Source organism: Bradysia coprophila, chromosome II, assembly GCF_014529535.1.
Source record: "Bradysia coprophila strain Holo2 chromosome II, BU_Bcop_v1, whole genome shotgun sequence".
Lineage (NCBI taxonomy): Eukaryota > Metazoa > Arthropoda > Insecta > Diptera > Sciaridae > Bradysia > Bradysia coprophila.
The window spans coordinates 2,587,074-2,606,114 of NC_050735.1; the positions used below are offsets into that span (position 1 = coordinate 2,587,074).

Consider the following 19,041-nt stretch of genomic DNA (forward strand, 5'->3'; position numbering starts at 1 on the left):
TAGCAACAATTATTAGGTATCCGCTGATGCTTATTGAGTGTTCGGTTAGCTGCATTGCCTTACTACAACGTGCTAAGGTCCGACGGACTGTTACTGAAGCCTAGCAGAGGATTATTAGAGCTCAGCGAAGGTTTGTTTAAGCTCAGCTGAGAATTATTCGACCTCAGCCGATATTTTTATTCAAACAGTTGGCACTCAGCGAAGTCTTGTTAGCTTACTAAAGAAGTGGGAGAGGTTACAATTTTAATAAATGTCTACCATCGTTGAAGTGTCGGACACTATTTTGAATGAAAATATTGTACCGCCGAAGTGAACACAGCAAACATTCATTCTAGTACTTATAATAGCGGAGTGTCATAGTTGTGTCGAAATCCTCGTAGGTAATGAGCAGCAATTGTAAATTAAAGATTGGTATATCGGAATTGCTCAAGTTTCATTTAATGGTCACCAAATATTTCGACTGTAATTCACAGTCATTATCAATGGTTGTTGACTGGAATTAACAAAAATTTTAATTACAAAAGTTGTCCCAAACTTACATAAACATCATCATCATACCCTATGTGTTAAACAATTACATTGTCTTCGTCATAGTACGTTCTCATTCTAATTCTGACTTTTACGTGTGTGTTCATTCTGAAATCAATTATGGCGGTTGATTAAAAACAATAATCTATGAATCGTTCAATTGCATACATCTTGAATTATCTCACTAATTACATCGGGTTCAACATTTCAACTAAGCATGGACACACACTAAAATAACTTATGAGACTTGTACTTTTAGATTAAAGTTTATAAAAAGAATTATTAAAAACACGGTCGTTTAGTCAAATTAATTATCACAGGCAGGAATGTTCAGAAATGTTTTTCCATCGAGTAAAAGGTGTTTTAGTGTTCAAATATGCCTTTGCGACCTAAAGAGACTATGCCCGAATATAATGGAAAGCATAATAGGTGAGTTTCGTTGAATTTTTTTGGTGAATTTTTGTTATAGAATTTTCCATACATTTTCTGAAAACTGTCCTGTCATTTCCCTTAACTTAATTTAACTCATTTAACTCTTGGGTGTTAGAGAGAAGACTGAATATTTGAGATCCGAGTTAGGCTTTTTTCCGTCTAACAACAGGTGAGATTTTAAAATCTTTTTTGGCAATATAAGTTAAGACAAACGATGTAATAGAATTTGTATCAACTGTGAACACTCAAATAATGAAAATATCTGTCGAATATCAGATTTAATCATATCAAAAACAAACAAGACCTCTCTTGTGTGAGTGTGTATGTCTAAATCCTGCAAATATTGTGGAACAACATAATAACATAATTTATAAGCCCCCTTTAAATCAATAAATACAAAATACTTCAGAAAAAAAAACATCCATAAAAAAGACTGAATTGTCACGTGACATCCGGTATGTATATGGCTAGAAATATATATAACGTGACACGCGTCACGACGGTTCATTTAAGTGGCATTGTTAAAATCGGTTATTTATGAATGATACCAACGATATTCATTGGTATACGTATGTAAAATTTACAATATATTTCAGTTTTCCCTTGTTATGCGGTTGCAATTCCTGTGATTATATGTATGATTTTCCTTTTGATGCTTAATAATTATCTCGTCTCATGAGTCTGTAGACTCTAGTGTACAAACCGTTGCCGATTTCATTGTGTTATGCAAATATTCAATTTTAGTTTTAAAGTTTTATGATGGATTGAATGTCGGATCCTTACTTCGACATTTATCACAGCAACTATATTTACCTTTGTTTACAAAATCCTTATTTTGCCCACTATGAAGCGTTGTGAAAATGGCGTTTTGTTTAGTAAATAACCATTTTCTCCTCTAAACTGGCGGGTTCTGCCATATTGGGTGAGAAAATGTGATCACTAAAACACTTCCTCAAAGTGTACAACAGGAATAGACCGGCTAAAGCCTGGTGAGGTCTTTTTTTCTTTTTCTCGATTTTTTCTGGAGGCAAGCAGGAAGAATAGTATCATTAGTCGTTATCCAGATGTTGAACAATAAACATCTCCACCAACTTTCACCAATTTAGTATAGTCAACTACCACATTATCGAATTATAAATAGGCAAGCAGCCTAAATAATTTCATCAGTCGGTGTGCACTGTGCAGCTCTCAAACAATAAACATCTCTTCCACATCTCTATCAGCATGGTCGTCAACTACCAGTTTGGTAGTCAATTACCAAAAATTAAGCTTTAAATAGGCGAGCATGTGATTTTGTCACTCGTCGTGTAGTTCTCAAATAGCAAACATCTCTTCTCCGAAAATTACGCTTGGTAGTCAATTATAGCCTTGGTAGTTATCTACCAACTACCAAACTTTCGAATTGCAATTTTAACTCTGAGCTATCAGTTATCAGATAACAAACAATTATTATTTGCCTGGTGTTGATATGCTCATGGTGGCTTTGCAATTTTGAAGGTCAATCCAGCTCGCAACTACCATAACTACCAAAACTACCGACTACCAAATTTTCTGTCTATAAATAGGCTAGCAAGTAGAATCATTTCGTCAGTCAGTGCTTAGTTCTTCAACAGTAAACATCTCTGTCGAAAATTACGTTTGGTAGTCAATAATAATCTTGGTAGTCAGCTACCAACTACCAAATTTTCGAATTGCAATGTTAACCGTGACGGGGCATGTGGCTAGGATGAATGATGACCGAACTGCCAAGAAAGCCCTCGACAGGAAATTTGAAGGACGTGGACCGAGAGTGCGACCACGGAAGATGTGGATAGACTGTGTGGTCGAAGATACTAGATCATTGGGGGTCTCGGATTGGAAAAGTCTGGCCGAGGACAGGAACGAGTGGAGGAAGTTAGAAGAGTCAGCCAAAACCCGCTTGGGTTGACAAAGACTGCTAAGGAAGTCAGTAATGTTAACTGTGAGCTATCGGTTATCAGATAACAGATAATTATTACTTGCCTGGTGTTGATTTGCTCATAGCGGCTTTGCGATTTGGAATATCAATCCAGCTACCAAAACTACTGACTTCCAAAACTACCAACTACCGACTGAGAGCTACCAAATTTGTGGAACAGGCAGACAGACAGACAAAGCGGCCATAATAGGGTATTTTTTCTAGAAGAAAAAAAAACCTAAAAATGCGGATATTCGCAAAACTCAAACATGGAAAACGTTGTGTTCACTTTCGGTGAGAAATAGGAAATTTCTCCTTGAACGAATGTCAGCCCTAGCTTTTCTCTGCCCGCAAACTCTTGGCGAAATTTCATATTTTCTCCGCTTGGTTAACAAATAACTATAGCACATTATAGCCAATATTTTTTTTCTCTTTTCGTCATGATAATCAATGAAAGTGTAAAACAGGTATGGTCTATTGTCCGCCCGGAGGACATAAACATTTGATTTTCGTACTTAAACGCACTCATTTTCATATTATTTTGACATAAAATGTGAGTGCGTTTAAGACGAATTCGCCGATCGACCTGTTCTAGACTTTCATTGATGATAATAAATTTGTGTTATATATATTGTTGTGGTCGTTTTATGGACATAGAATAAGGTTACATTCTTCTCGTTTGTTTAATTTTACATTATATTCCAACATTAATGCTCGAATCAAATTTAGATTGACCTGTTTAAAGTGCAGGTCTTTGTTATTATTCTCTGTCTTTCAATATAAGATAGGACTTCATCAATTCATAATCTGGTGGCTTTATACATGAGTCGAAATATCTTGAGTCGGAACCGCTCTCAAAAAATGTTTTCCCTCCATGGAGGCCTAAAATTTTTGGTAGGAATTTAAAAGTCGACGTTTCTGCAACTGCGCTGCGAAAACTGAACTTTTTCATGCGTGATTTGGGTGGCGATCGAAGGGTCTTTTTTTCTCTGGTTTTCTATGTTTTACTTTTCACCACTAGTGGTGAAATTGATTTACGTTTCACCACTCCTTCTGAACATCTGAACCATTAACCGTAATTAAAAATTCTGCCTTAACCAAATTCCGAACAGCCCAAAACCCAATGCTTATCGAGCAACACCTCTAACCATTCGGCTATTGAGATATATAATCGCAGTGAACCAATTTTTGAAGCGAACATAAATAATACCTGATCGTTCATACAATATTTCGTTCATACAGAAGAATGTATGTTAAAGGTAGAGTTTAGTTTTGCATTTTAAAAGTTCATTTTTCGCAGAAAACGTTGTATGCAACACGTTGCGAAAGTGGTAGCTTTTGTCACACGATGTGGTTATCAAATCTAGTGACAAAAACTACCACTTTCCGCAACTAGTTGCATAAATTACTATTTCGCGAATGTACACCACTGACACTAAAAGTGAGCGTTCGGCATGACCATGGCTTCACTGTCATATACTTTCAGAGCAAAAAACGAAGAAATTTTTTTTTGAATATTGATGGAATTTTGGCTCTTATACCTTTACAAACAACATGGTTACTTTAAGCGTCAAATATGCGTGAACCTTGCTTTTCGACTTTTAAATACATACCAGTTTAGCCACCGATGGAGGCCAAAAGTTTTTTAGAGCTCAAGATTAATCCAATCATACAGATCAAAGATGGATCCGAGTCGAAACATTTGGGTCTTTAGGTCGGGCCTTATTTTAGGAAACTATTGTTACCTTATCTATTCATTCATCACATATTACCATTTTTGACTGAGCAACAGACAGTGAGTGGAGGAATATATAGAGTCTGGTACTTCGTTTGTTCTTAGCTTTATCCAAGTAAAATCTTCTACTTCATTTGTTTTAACATGTATTTAGCTTTATAAAATAAGATATAAAACGAGCTTGACTGTGATATCCGTCAGTCCGTGAGCAAAATCTATTTTTAGCCCCGTACGAAGTACTGGGGGCTTATAAGATTAATATGCCGTTTGTAACACGTCGAATTGGAAGCAGACAGTAAGGGCAAAGCATTTGGTTATGTTCATAGATGACGAATCCGCAATAAAAAAAATGTCCGTCCGTCCGTCCGTCCGTCCGTGACCCCTCTAGCTTGAGCAAATCACAACCTTTTTTCAAAATTCTTTTTTTCCCCGATTGGTATCGACAAAAGTAAGGTCAAGTTCGAAAATGGGCATGGTAGGGTCGGCCCCTCCAGAGCTAGGGCCCTATAGGTGTTTTTCAGTCTTTCGACGATATCTACCGAAATACGCACGCAATAGCTGCTTGTGATATATCAAATGAAAGGTATTGACGAGTAGAACAAAGTTGCTGAACATTGTTTTTGGGTAAGATGTAACGTGGGCTTGTTGGGAGGGCTCAAAGGTCGTTACTCGGCCCTAAGTGTTTTTTGCACATAAATCGAGTAAATCTCATCCGATTTTGCTAGATTTAGTTTTTTATGGAAGGTAGTTGAATACCGAAAAGAACGTGGCGAAAAAAGTTTCAAATTTGGGCTCTTGGACTAAGGCCGCCACTCGCCCTAAGTGTTTTTTGCACATAAATCGAGTAAATCTCATCCAATTTTGCTAGTTTTTGTTTCATTTGAGAGATAATTGAATGCCGAATAGAATGATGGCAAAAAAAAGTTTCAAATTTGGGCCCTTGCACTAAGGCCGCTACTCGGCCCTAAGTGCTTTTTGCACATAAATCGAGTAAATCTCAACCGATTTTGCTAGTTTTTGTTTCATTTGAGAGGTAATTGAATACCCAATGGAAAGTTGGCAAAAGATTTTGGGTTTCTAAAATAATGTCGTAAATTGTTGGTTTTATTTGAGAGGTACTTCGTACGGGCTTTCGTAATTGCGCTATGCGCAATTTTAAAAATGAAAACTTTCAGTAAATTTGACAATTCCCAACTTGACTTGCATTTTGGTAACAGACGCATTAGAGGGTTGTAGACGTATTAGGGTTCCGGGCTTATTAGGGCTACGGACGTATTATGGTTGCGGACGAAATAGGATTACGGGTTGTACGGGGCTAAGTCGCAGCAAACGCTCCGACTGTTCTGATGCCTTGTTTTCGACGAATAACAAAACATCGTCCTTATTGATAACTTCCATTTATATTCAAAGGTAAATGGTTAAACTTTGAGACCCGATTTTAACAAATTATGTCCAGATATCAAACCAGCATTCTGATTGGAAAACGTAACTTTCTCACTGATTTTGTAATCCGTATTATTTGACAAAAAAAAAATGAAACAATGTGGACAATGTAAGCAAATATTTTCGATTTAGTGAAACTAATTTTACAAATTCCACCACAAAAATGAATGAAAATGGCAATAATTTTTCTCGTTCACCTATTCCCACGAAGGACATTTTAAAGGCTGGCTAACTATATATGACATGATGGATGTAATATTTGTTCATCCCCGCTTATACAAAAATTATACATAGCATTTAACCACGCCTCATGGATCCACCACGAATGTATGCCGTTGTATATATTATGTATGGATGTTTGTTGTAATGTAGATAGCAACTATTACAGCCCCTCATCTATGCTCTTATACATATAAGATATACAAACAAATAATTTGCTGATGTACATGGAAACATGCCTATGTAAAAGTCATGTGTACATTAACAGATATTCACCGAAAAAAAAGATCTTTTCGATACATAAAGCTATAGGGGATGATCTTCTCGTTGTTGTTGGCAGTCATTTCCAAACGGATATCCAGTATCGTAGACTGAGGTCTTTTTGCACGTCGCCGTTATCCACTCTCGATGTGTGCGATATTATTATTATGACACACGAAATGATGAGATCCGACCGGAATTTATCAATAAACGTTTCTTTTTATTAGTAAAGTGCAAGAAAAAAAAATATTAAACGGGAACGAATGTGGAAATTTTACAAATAAAAACACCGAGGTTTAGCGTGACAATATTTTTTTTTCGTGTGGTGTGTGATAAATAAAAAATGTGCCAAATGTCGGTTAGAGTTTCAAGTGGAAAAACCAATTTTTATTCAACGGTTTTGTTTGTGTTTTCATATACTGCTAAGAGTTCAGCAACGAGTTCAACGATTTAAGAAGTGGTTAGCAAGGAGATATATTGGATTATAATTTTGGTAGCTGGGAGACGTTCCTCTGCCAATGACCTTGTGTGTGTAAAGATACAAAACTAGTTTGCTAATTTAGGTGAGCAATCATAAATGAATAAAAAGACAGCCGTGGGGGCATGATGCTTTCAATGAAGTGATAGAATTTTCCATAAATTGTGCATGTTGAGCAATGTTCGATGAACAGGGCGCCTAGACCCTGGGCTAAATATTTCTGTCAACAAATATCAAGTTACAGTCATTAACACCAGAACGTGCCGTCGTGACAATGACAATAATAGATTGATAGCACGGCGGCACTTTTAGGTGTTTACGACTGTATTGAATCTGAATCTGAAATATTCACAAGTCACAAAGCACAACAATACTCGACTCGTAGAAACACTGCGTCCAATCAATACCTTTACAATACGTTGTATGAAGCTCGGTGCAAAGAACTTTATTAGGCTCACGATGTGTATTATGACACACGGCCTCGTCATAATTACACATCTCTAGAGCCTAATAAAGTACTTCGTACTTGATGCCATAAATGACTAATTCCTTCCTCAGTTTCTCGGGTAAAATGTAAAATGATCTTACCCGTTGGAAAGGCATATCGTTCTTTTTCAATTTTTTTATCGAGTTTTTTACCTGTACCCGTGCAGGAACGAAGCTTTGAGTGTAAAATTTACTGCAGAACAATATTAGCGAGTCGTTTTACTCTAAAACAGGAACAAAACAGGAATGTCAAGTTGGGTTTGAGTAACGTTAAAAAAATATGTGCAGAAGGAGTTCCTTAATGGGAGATGGGCAAATGTACTATTGCGGAAAAGTGACGTTTGTAAAAATAAGGATTCCGTAGGTTTCTTCCAAAGCCGTTCAAAATGAAAATCGTCATCCACAGAGAAGCCAACACAACCTCACTTTGAAGTTTTAATGAACAAATTTGTTTAAGTTGCGGTTATGTTTCCTTATGTAGATGACGGTCGGTCGTTTTCGGCCTGTCAAAATTCGTTTTTACCGTACTTTAATTGTTAATTTAATTTTTTAATTGTCTGCGCCTCGGAGTTAAAAATTTTCGTATCTTTTGCGCACAAAAGATCCTCGAACACTGACAAAAAAGTTTGGAAAAACTCAGCTGTTGCAGGTAACTTTGTCTCCAGGTAATCGACAATAGCTGCCACAGCTGTAGCGCCCCATACAAAAAATACAGCTGCGGCAGATAATGTAGATTAGCTGGAGACAAAGTTACCTACGAGGGGTGAGTTTTTGGAAACTTTTTTGTCAGTGAAAATATTCACTAAAACAGGTGTTCGGAAAATACCTATCATTCTACGCTTCTCTACTGAGAACCCAAGGTACTTTTGATCAAGCATCATCATCTCAATTGAGTCATCGGTACTCAGTAGATTCGGTCATTTTCCCATCAATTTTGTAGTCTTTTTCATTCGTATTTATGATGACAAAAAACGACCATTATTATTATGCGCTTATGTGACATTCCGAAGTATTTGTCGGTTAAAATGTTCCTACCTTTAAATTAAACGGAAGCCAATAATTTACTAAATTTATTTTTTGCCGTTCAGACTTAAATATCTGATACATCGCAATGTATTTCCGTTGATCATTTGTTGAGGATAAGAGCGTTAATTAGCATTTAACTGCCAAAATTTAGTATTCGCAAAAAATTACCACAGTTGATTAAGATACCTTGCACCACGAAGACATCAAAAATATATTATTTTTTTTGCGTGATATCTTAGTGACTTATTAGAGAAGATGCAAGCTGATAACGTGATTAATAATAACAAAACAGTTCAGCTGATGCCTCGTTTCTATTATCAAAGCTATTTGAATCTGCATTCCCGAACAAGGTAAAGTGAATCTGCATTCCCGAAGGTAAAACTTGGTAGTTTGAATATAAACCAACTTGTTTTCACATAAATAATGGAATTTGCGGAACGAAACCTCATCAATGCATCTTGCTCTCACCAATTTTATCTTCCTAAAAATTATATTTTAAGTGATCAAAAATCAGAACGAATATATTCGTATTTTCATGACTGATACGTTTTGGATGATTCAAGCTAATTTCACTGATATCAATCATTAGGCAAATTAAATTTTGACTAGACGTATTTTGATCAAACAAAATGTCAATGTGCAGCGCGAAATCTCAGGAAAGTAATTAGTTTGTCAATCGGACTAATATCCAAGGCTGTCAACTTTGGGGAGGTCACGCAGATACACGGGTGACACAGTGACACACACAAAATGTGAAATTTTCATACATTTTCATAGAAGATGGATTCTCAAATGTAACAATTTCATAGTAGTTGAATTCGGTTTTGTGTGTTTCCGCGTATGTAATAAAATGACGGTCTGCGTGACCTCCTAAACAGTCTATAGCCTTGCTAATATCAACCACATCAATGTGTCAAACAGTGGCATTTCGTTTGATCAAAATCTGTATAACCAAATTTAATTATTTTCGCTCCATTGATGCATCTGCCTTTATCGTTTGACATTTACCTTTATGGTTAAGATCTAGTGTTAGCGTTATTGTTGGCCATTTACCGGCGAGAAATCTGACGTTCCCTAGGTCCTTTTAGCCACTGTGCGACATGGTCATAATTTTAAGTTCGCTACAGAGAACGCTGATGGAAAATCATAGGGAGCACGGGAGCATTGCTCCCGGGAAATTTTTCCCATTCGGTACAAAAATTTTTATTTTATTCAAAATCGTGAAGTTTTTGCCTATTTGCTCCCGGGAAGAAAATCGGTTTTTCCATTAGCGACAGAGAAGCAAAAGTTGCAGCTGCTGACTTTGTGTAACTTAACCCAGTGTTACCCAGTGTGACCTCGTAAATAAACTAAAAGCTCTGAATAATGCGGTTATATAGCAAAAATCGTGTTTAAAAAAATGAAGTAAAAGATTATGAATCAGATTTTTATTTTGAATGTTGTATTGCTTCGGTGGTGTTCCGAACATTGAAATAATTTTTATGCATGAAGATTGCAAGTTACTTGACAATGAAATTGAAATTTGGAAATAAAATTTTTGTTTTACGCGCCCTGACGAGATTTGAACCCCAGACCTCTTGCGTATGAAGCAAGCGTTCTACGTATCAAACCACAGGACTGATTATGAATCAGTCTCTTGAAAATTCTTAGATCAAATGAAGTAATGGATCCGATAGTAAAACTACTGATAAGGTTAATGGTTAAAGGTTAATGTTCTGTTGATACCAGGTACTGTTTAATCAATAATAATTTCTATAATTCAATTATCTTTATTGATTTGGACGTTTTCTTTCATTTTTCTTTGCGATTTACAATTGCAAATCATTCTATAATTCACAGTCGAAACTTACAAATTTTCCTAATTCTTCCGAATTTGGTTTTTGGAATTTAAAAGATATGGAAAAGCGTAGGGAAATATGATAAAATATTGCAAAAAGTTTCTGAATTTTCCTGACGGAATACCGCTCCAAAAAATGTCTACACCAAATTGACGGAGCGTCGAGAAAATGTAATACAAATATGCCTAAGCTATTCCCTTTATTACGCGTCTAGTATATAGCCCTATAACTAGTCGATGATTTTACAGAAATAGTTTCTCGTAGAAGGAAGTCCTTTCCGGAAACTAATACCTATAAATATTGCCAATAAGTCCTTAATTTATGCTCGAGATATGCAGCAACACTCTTGATTGTAAAATTGAGTTTTGTGATCACAATGCTCCAGCATAATGTAAAATGATTTATGAAGAAACTCCTTCGAAACAACACACGTCTCAGTGGAGATCTGATACACACTGTGATCAATTTCACCTGATGCAATAGCATCAACCAAAAAGTGTGACTCCATTGATCGAAAACAGACAACCATCCAGACATAAAGTAATTTAAAATTCTTCGCACTAATTTTACAATAAAAAAATGCCAAGATTTGTGTTTCGTAAATGTTTTGGTACGCAATTGAATTGCCTCTGTACATCCGTAGCGGAAAGCGTTAATTGAATCATTTTGATGGTCATACATACATTACGTTTAAGTATGGCATTCAATTCCTAAAACATCATATTTCATAACAGTGGTTGTGTTCGACTGGTCTCGTTCGTGAAAATGCTTGCACTGCGCATTTGTAAAATGTTATATCGGTGTGTTTAGGGTATATTATGTGCGATTGTTTGAAAGATTTTAGTTTGTGTAAAATTTCAACAAAAAAACGAAGTTTGACCATTGGTCAATGATCAATACCTACAGTGGACAATGAACAAAAATGAAATAAAATGAACGATGTGTTTTTCGTTGCAATTGACGACCATCTTCGTCGCAATAAAAAAGTTTTGGTTGTAAAGTTCTTGATGTCGATGCAAAAAAATTTTTGTCATAAAGTTATTAAGTTATTGCCATGTACGGTGTACCATAGGATATAAATCAAAATATCTCGTTTCCGGTTTGATTTGAATAATCATGAATGCAAACATTTGCTTTGCCTTAATCTAAATTATTACATATGCATTAAATTGTATGTATTCTATCGAATCAATTTATCATTGAGTGGAAAATAATTTCCATACGAGCTTCACAGTTCACAGCCATAGATCATACGAAATTATTCAGTATGCTCTTTAATTCAGCGGTTTATATGTTGCATTGTTAAATGTTTACTTCCACCTTTGGCGAACGTTCACTTCCACATATATCCCGACGGTATAATTGAATTTATAAATAAATTTTTCGGTGAAATTTTAGTTTTGAGTCTCCGTTTAATCCGTAAGATATACTCACATCAAAGCTTTGGTATTGCAAGATTTTGCAAACAGGTATGCTTCTATCGATGTCTGGAACACAATTTTAGTAAATTTTTATAAGAAACGATACTTTTGGGGGGCCGAAGCTGATATCCGTGTGAGAGTGAAAACTTAAATCGTGTTATGGAGACTTAGACAATATATTGATTTAATCACATCAGCGCCGTACGAGGGGGTTCACTTCGTAGTCAGTAAATCAGTTAATGCTTAGGTTCCTCTTACCAAAAAAGTACTCCCTGTAAGAGACAAAATTGAATTTTTTCAATTTTTCCTTTGTTTTTTGACAGCTCTCTCACGGCTCTCTCACGGAGTACTTTTTGTTGAGTAGAATGGACACAATGAAAAAATTCAATTTTGTCTCTCACACGGAGTACTTTTTTGGTAAGAGGAAACTAAGCATTAAGTTTCAATTCCACTCAACAAAAAGTACTCCGTTAGAGAGCCTTGAGAGAGCGAGCTGTCAAATAAACAAAGCAAAAATTGAAAAAAATCAATTTTGACTCTCACATGGAGTACTTTTTTGGTAAGAGGAAATTAAGCATTAAGTCACAGTAAATCACAGCAAATATTTTTTAACACGTTGCCGGTTATTGTGACTTGTCAACTTTAGGTACACCGGAAAATGCTAAGGGAGTCGAGGAATACCTCCAAATAAATTTCAAAAAATCAAAAATTTGACTTTTAATTTTTAGAAATTTATTTGGAGGTATTCCTCGACCCCCTTAGCGCTTTCTGGCGTGCCTAAAGTGCCTGCTCGAGCATTATCCCCTACGTGAATGACACTGTATCTCATTTTTAAGTGTCTTGTCCGAGAACATTTTTGACTTTAGTGATTTACTAGAGATTCACTTGAATTAGTCCTCACTCGAACCGGTAAGATGTGTTTGCTTGATGCCCACTTCGGTAAAAAACACATAACGTCACCATTGTAACTGTGATTGTGTACATACTTTTCCATGCTTTCATACTCACTTCGTTCGGCATACAATTCGCGAAATTGCCTAAAACCAATCGTCCAAAACAGGTACACAAATGACTATACCATCACAGGTACCTGTCGTAACGACTGCTGTTACAACATTCGTAACAGCTGCAGTCACACAATTTTAACAACAGGGAGCGTCATGACGTCAACCGTACCGAACGCTGATGTGAAAAAATATGGTAAATAATTAGCCAAATATTATTTGGCAAATAAGTGAGTCGTATCTTTTGAATATCTGTTCCAGTGAAGTTATTTCACTCGTTTCACAAATCTTTCCACTCCGGATATGTATTTACGCACACATTCAAACTCGTGCAATCATGACTCACTTACTTGACCAAGTATGTCCTATTAGTGTGATTTGTAGACAACATCACTAGGTTTTTAGTGCACACATGGGTGTTACTCTCACAGCAGTGAACGTTTTTAAGATCACATCTTCAATCTATCATTTGGGACATGAAGTAGATTCAGATACTGCCGAGCAGGAGAAAAACAAAGGGAAACCACTGATGTTGACTGCGAATCACTTCGATTTATTGCAGTGCTTTCAATGAAGCAATTTAAATACTATTTTTCTCTAGGGTCGAAAGTGATTTATTACCCATCTAGGGAAAGCAATAAAATTGGTTTAAGTACTAATAGATAAACAGTAGATTTTAGGCAATTTCGCGAGTTGTAGCCCCAACGAAGTGAAAGCCTGAAATCAACCGTCCAGCACAGATACGTATACAACTTTTCATGCTTAGGGCCTAAAATACTTGAAGACATCTGTAATTTATTCCCAGGGCATTAAAAGCATGTAAAATTCATTAAGAAACTCGTGATCAAAGTAAAAAGTCTAGTTTTCGTGTAATTGTTGACCTTGGCTTCGCATTCAAATTTTTATAGTCATGTAACTATTGAATAAGTTGGTTAGAGCGGTAAAATAGTTATTTACGTATCTGTGATGGACGGTGATTTTAGGCAATTTTGCGAGTTGTATTTCGAACGAAGTGACAGGTATCAAGTCTCACATTTGGGCTCGTAACAGTCTAATTTCCAGTTTTCAAAAGTAATTTTGATTGTCTCTGTATAATAATGTATGTGCTACCGTAACATAAGGAATGTCAGTGAGACTAATCAACGTCAGTTCCAAATGTCCGGTCAGCAGGTGGCATGTTTTAGAGATCAGAGAAGAGATGTTTGAATAAGCCATACCATGTACTGTACTCAGTTCTAAATAAAAGTAATTTCTCATCAGTGAATCAAAAACATTCTTTATTCTTCTCAGAATCATGTACAGTTTCAGCTAAAAAAAATTACACATTACAATAGTTTGAGGAAAGTAGACTTCCTAATTTAAGCGCTGTGTCACAAGCCCGTTGAAGTTCGATCATTACGTAATGACCATCCCAATGTGCTTCGTTATAATCACTTGCGAATGCGACGATTTTCGCCGTTGGATTTTCATTACAACCACATCCACTACCGCCAGTTAAATCAGTTGTTTTTGTAAACTTTTCCGTTATCTTGTTCAAATCTGTAATGACACAATTCAACTTCTTTATATTGCTCTGAGCTTTTTTGGCAGCAGATTGAGCTTGAGTTATAAATGTCGATAATGCACAACGGAGTGAGTTTAATGCAGCTTCACATCCCTTTCCGAATACGAAACGGCGACATACTAAATTATTATTCTTCGAAAAATCCTTGAGTAAATTTTGTAACGTATTCCAGCCGCATTCACTCTTACTGAATTCATCAGTAAACACTTTGGTAAAAGCGTTGTTTTCTTCGACGAAGGTCCTCGCTTTACAGAGAGCATCTTCTTTATTGGCAAACTCTCCTTTCATCAAGTTCATTTCCGCAGCAAATAACAATGGACATTGTTTGTGCACAGTTCCTTGTGCGATCGTCTGGGCATCTTGTGATGCTGCCTTATATTTGGCGACTAATGTTTCGGTATTCGCAGTTAACTTGGCAAGTTCATCTTCGCAGTTATAACAAGAGTTGGCTCTACAAAGCTAAAATAATTAGTTAGAAGGGGTTGCCTAATGGGAACGATTCTTTAATTTAAGGTGCTTTCAGTCTCAAATAAATTCATCCGTTTAAACAAAAATGTTCATCCGTGTACTTGACGTGTTTTAACAATAGCGAAATTGTGAGGCAACGCCTTTTCTAACACGTGCTCTATTGTTAAAATACATCTTTAAAGTACACGGATGAACTAAACGGACGACTCTGAATTGGGCTTTATAAACTTTTGCGAAATGGAGTGGTCCAGAAAAAAAATCATCTCCCAAGAGAAGTTAAATTTTCGACTCTTGGGTCACCACATCATTATGTTACTCTTGGCAGATGTAGCTTTTTTTCTAGACATCCCTTTCGCAAAAGTTTCACTTAACAAAAAAAAAATCTTTCCCCCTATACTTTGTAATCATCGAAACAACAAAAAAAAAACTCACTTGGAAACAGAGCACCAACAAAACTGTGAAAATTACCGGTTTCATTTTGTAAGCGATAAGTTACTAGTTGAAACTCACTTCAGAACAATATGTTGCTGCGCAATTTGTTCGACTTAAATAGGAGCGTCACATGTGACAATGTATTTGTTCAGCTTTAGAATAATAGAATAAATAGAATATAAAAATAAGTATTGATTGAGGGTAAACAAGCAAACTTTGGAAACGTTTTTTGCGCGACAGCGCGAATTCAGTTAAGGTAATTGAATGAAAATCGGAAATGTTCTAAGACTTGCAGCCTAAAAGTGGAGCTTATTCAAAATACAGCGCGATAGAAATTTTCTTATGCGAAACCCTGCACAAAATAGCGTTTTTGATTGTTTACTTTCTTAACTAGTGTTGACATATCGAGTCGAGACTTCATCGCTTATTACCCACGTCGTTTAGGAGAACCGTTGTTACTAACTTATTCTAAAAGGCTAAGAGGCTCGGGATATCCTCAGGTTGCAAAGATACAATCAATGACGTAAAAATCAATGGTTTTTGTTTGTACAAAACTGAAATTTTTTGTACAAAATCATTCATGTACAAAAATGTTTTTGTCCGACCTGACTAAATTTCCATTTACAAGGCCACAGAATTTATCGAGGCACGTGATACACGCGTAGATTCTACATTATGTTTTATTATTTATCCTCTTATTTCACAAAAAGAAAAACAGCTCATGGAACACGTTGAATAAATATTGAGAAGTTTTTTTTATATCTTTTGTGTGACCAAGTTTTCATTTTTCCGATCAAGATAAATAATATTTTTTTAAAATAATTTACCTGTTGCTAGATCAACCAATTCCGAGTTAAATGACTGATGAAAGCGTAGAGTGTAACTGTCCAGTTTCAGTACTCTATTTAGAGTACCACTCATGCTTGAAGTGGGATGATAAAAATCTAAAACTTAAAATTTAATGCAAAGTCTGGTTTCCGGCCGATTCAAAGGAATCTTAAAATCGAAAAATTAATCAAAAATCAATCAAATTCAAATTGCATTGGCATGAAATAGCGAAGCGACAGTAGAATAGAGAAAGAGAAGAGATGAGAATGTATAGAAAACTCGTAATGTCGCTCCTGCGTACAATAGTATTTTTCGTACCAAGCCGATTTTTTGAGCACTAGGTCTAAGTTTTCCTCAGAAGGAAAATTAGGACGTGTGCTGAAAAAATCCATTTCCTATCGAGGTACGAACAACGTTTTGCGCACCGAAATAGACAAAACACATCAATTTACTTGAAAACATATACACACTTCACATTCACCATATTAAATTTGATCAATCGTATAGACATGGAAAATAGCTATTTTGCAAACATGTGCCTTTAGCATCATAATATGCAAAATTTGCAAAGTTTAGATGCCTCTATGGCATAAGACGTTGTATGAATCACGATGCAAAGTACTTTATTAGGCTCACGATGTAAAGTACTAATAAAGTACTTTGCACTGGATGTCTTAAATAACTATTATGTACTGCAGCAATTTTACACTTTTATCGAATGAATATTTACGCACGCAAAATGTATATATATGCGCAACGCACTACAGTGCATAAATTCATGTAATTCCTTTCACGCACAATAAATCGTAAAGGAATGAATTTTTCCCCGCACGATATCAGTATCAGTATAAAAAGTCATGGCAAAATATGTCGTATTACAGTTATCCTGTGCAAAATATTTTTTTCCCAAGTTTTACGTTTCATGTCATTTTTGAGTTTAAAAAAAAGGTAAACTGGACAAAACTCGAGTCACCAGATGAACCAAATTATTTTCTTAAGTTCGTTATAAGACAGAAAGGTTGAATCTCGATAGCTATGTCTCACGTTGACGCTATGTTAATACAGAATGGTTTTGATTAATAAATTTCTTTGATCTTTGAAATATTTTCTTAAAAAAAACTGTTCTCTAAAGGTTGGTGGATGTGGTTACATTGCCTATTTCTCATAATAGTACACATTACGCATCTGTGGGAAAATTTGGCTATCTACAAGGAATAAGGTTGTATCTCGAGCCGAAAGCGAGTGTTTGTTTTCATCATATTAAAAATGAATAGTCACCATATAGATCATTTTCATTATACGGTTCTTGTCAACGTAACCCCACTTAATTTTTCGTCAAGCAGTCCTTAACCTCAATCAATTGACGTTAACTGTGTTCAATTTACTGATTTTTATATGAAAATCGTTCGTTCAATTCATTCGATATTTTTCGACATGTCTGACAGGAAGATGCGGGAATTTGAAAGAAGATTAGGTTTAAATAAAGAGACTTGAACATTCGTATTGTATTACTATCTCTGTCATATTAACGATACTACAAAAAAATTACTTTCTGTTGCGACAAATCATGTTGTAATGGAACACATTAATAATAAAATTGCTCAATGTTTCCGATTGCAGTTCCGTGATGTAATCTTATTGAGCCATTGACTTTGACGTCTTCATACCATTCTTCCAAAAAATTAAAATTTCGCAAAAATACGTGATAGTCATAACGAACAAATAAATACAAATCTAGCCAAACCTTATTAATCGCTGAAAAAACGTAATATCAAAAGATTCTGCAACCAATTTTTGAACCGCTCCAAATTTTAGAAATTATATGCATTTTCTTCTTTCAATTGAGTTTACAATCACCATTACCAAGAAAAGGACAATATTAGAAAACCAACAATACAATTAAAGTTGTTGAAAACCAAAAATAATGAAAGAACCACAACCGAAAATAAACGGCACATTATGTCAAACATGCAATAATATTACACCAAACTGTAACAATATTACAGAAGTTGCAATAGTATTCGTTTGTAACGCAATAAGATAACAAACGAATATTATTGCATCACAAAAACGCGGATTCGATTTCTAAGGCTATGGAGCGATATTAAATTTTTTGACTTGCGTACTTTGAAAGAGCTCATGAAAGTTCACGAAACTAGGTTTTTGAACCCAAAAAAAATTTGGTCCAAGTCCTTAGGTTCACTCACTGAACCCTCCGAATTCCGTAATAATATTGCAAGATTACAGGGTTCAGTGAGAGAGTGCACACACCTGGACGAAACTTTTTTTGGGTTCATTGGTGTACTTTGGTGAACTTTCACGAGCTCTATCAAAGTACACAAGTCGCATAATTTTGGAATTCAATTTGGCATTAGAAATCAAAGGTGCGTGACTGTAATAATATAGTTCCGGGAAAATCTTATTACAGTAACATTACACATATTGCAATCTTATTGTATTTTTATGTTTGCAATGTTGGCACTGTAAGAAAGTTCGTTCGTTTTGTTTTTAATTTTTGCAAAATGCGAAGAGCGCCACAGTTTAAAATTGTGTGTTCTACATAATGTACTTATTTCAGAATTTGATCGGTGTAGGGCAGTGTTCAAATTTAATGTTATGGTGCGAATATGTGTACGTAACTCAAAGTAAAACATTTTTAGGCTGTCAGCTATAATATTTCTGATTATATGAACTATCTTAGTCATTGTTGTCACACGTTTTAAATTCTTTATTTAACTCAAATTTTTATTAATTTTATAATCTTCGCAAAGAAGTATACAAAATGAAATCTAAAATTGGAATTGAATTTAGGCTACGATAAAATTACAATCATTGCAATGTTAATTGCATTTTTATGAATTTTGTTGACATTTTTGCAAATTATTGACTTAAAACCGATTCACAAACGTTTTTGAATTGAACTTTTTCGTCGATTTCCACTT

At 35.4% G+C, this 19,041-nt stretch overlaps 2 protein-coding genes and 1 long non-coding RNA gene across 3 annotated transcripts in view; 1 reads left to right on the forward strand and 2 right to left on the reverse strand.

Moving 5' to 3' along the window:
* Window positions 1-392: 392 nt before the first annotated feature.
* LOC119086061 lies at window positions 393-791 on the reverse strand. The gene is made up of 3 exons (XR_005089392.1): window positions 697-791; window positions 559-636; window positions 393-493 (listed from the first exon to the last, which is right to left on the reverse strand). It is a non-coding gene; the product is annotated as an uncharacterized LOC119086061 (long non-coding RNA).
* A 5,854-nt stretch (window positions 792-6,645) lies between these two features.
* Window positions 6,646-19,041, forward strand: part of LOC119085718 (DNA-binding protein D-ETS-3) — an 86,943-nt gene continuing 74,547 nt past the window's right edge. Inside the window, exon 1 of the mRNA XM_037196178.1 lies at window positions 6,646-7,117. The gene's annotated coding sequence lies outside the window, so the exon portion shown is untranslated. The remainder of the gene's footprint in view (window positions 7,118-19,041) is intronic.
* LOC119085949 lies at window positions 14,061-15,379 on the reverse strand. Its single transcript, XM_037196505.1, has 2 exons — window positions 15,272-15,379; window positions 14,061-14,830 (listed from the first exon to the last, which is right to left on the reverse strand). The coding sequence occupies exons 1-2, from the start codon at window positions 15,314-15,316 to the stop codon at window positions 14,126-14,128; spliced, it is 750 nt and encodes a 249-aa protein (XP_037052400.1). The 5' UTR covers window positions 15,317-15,379; the 3' UTR covers window positions 14,061-14,125.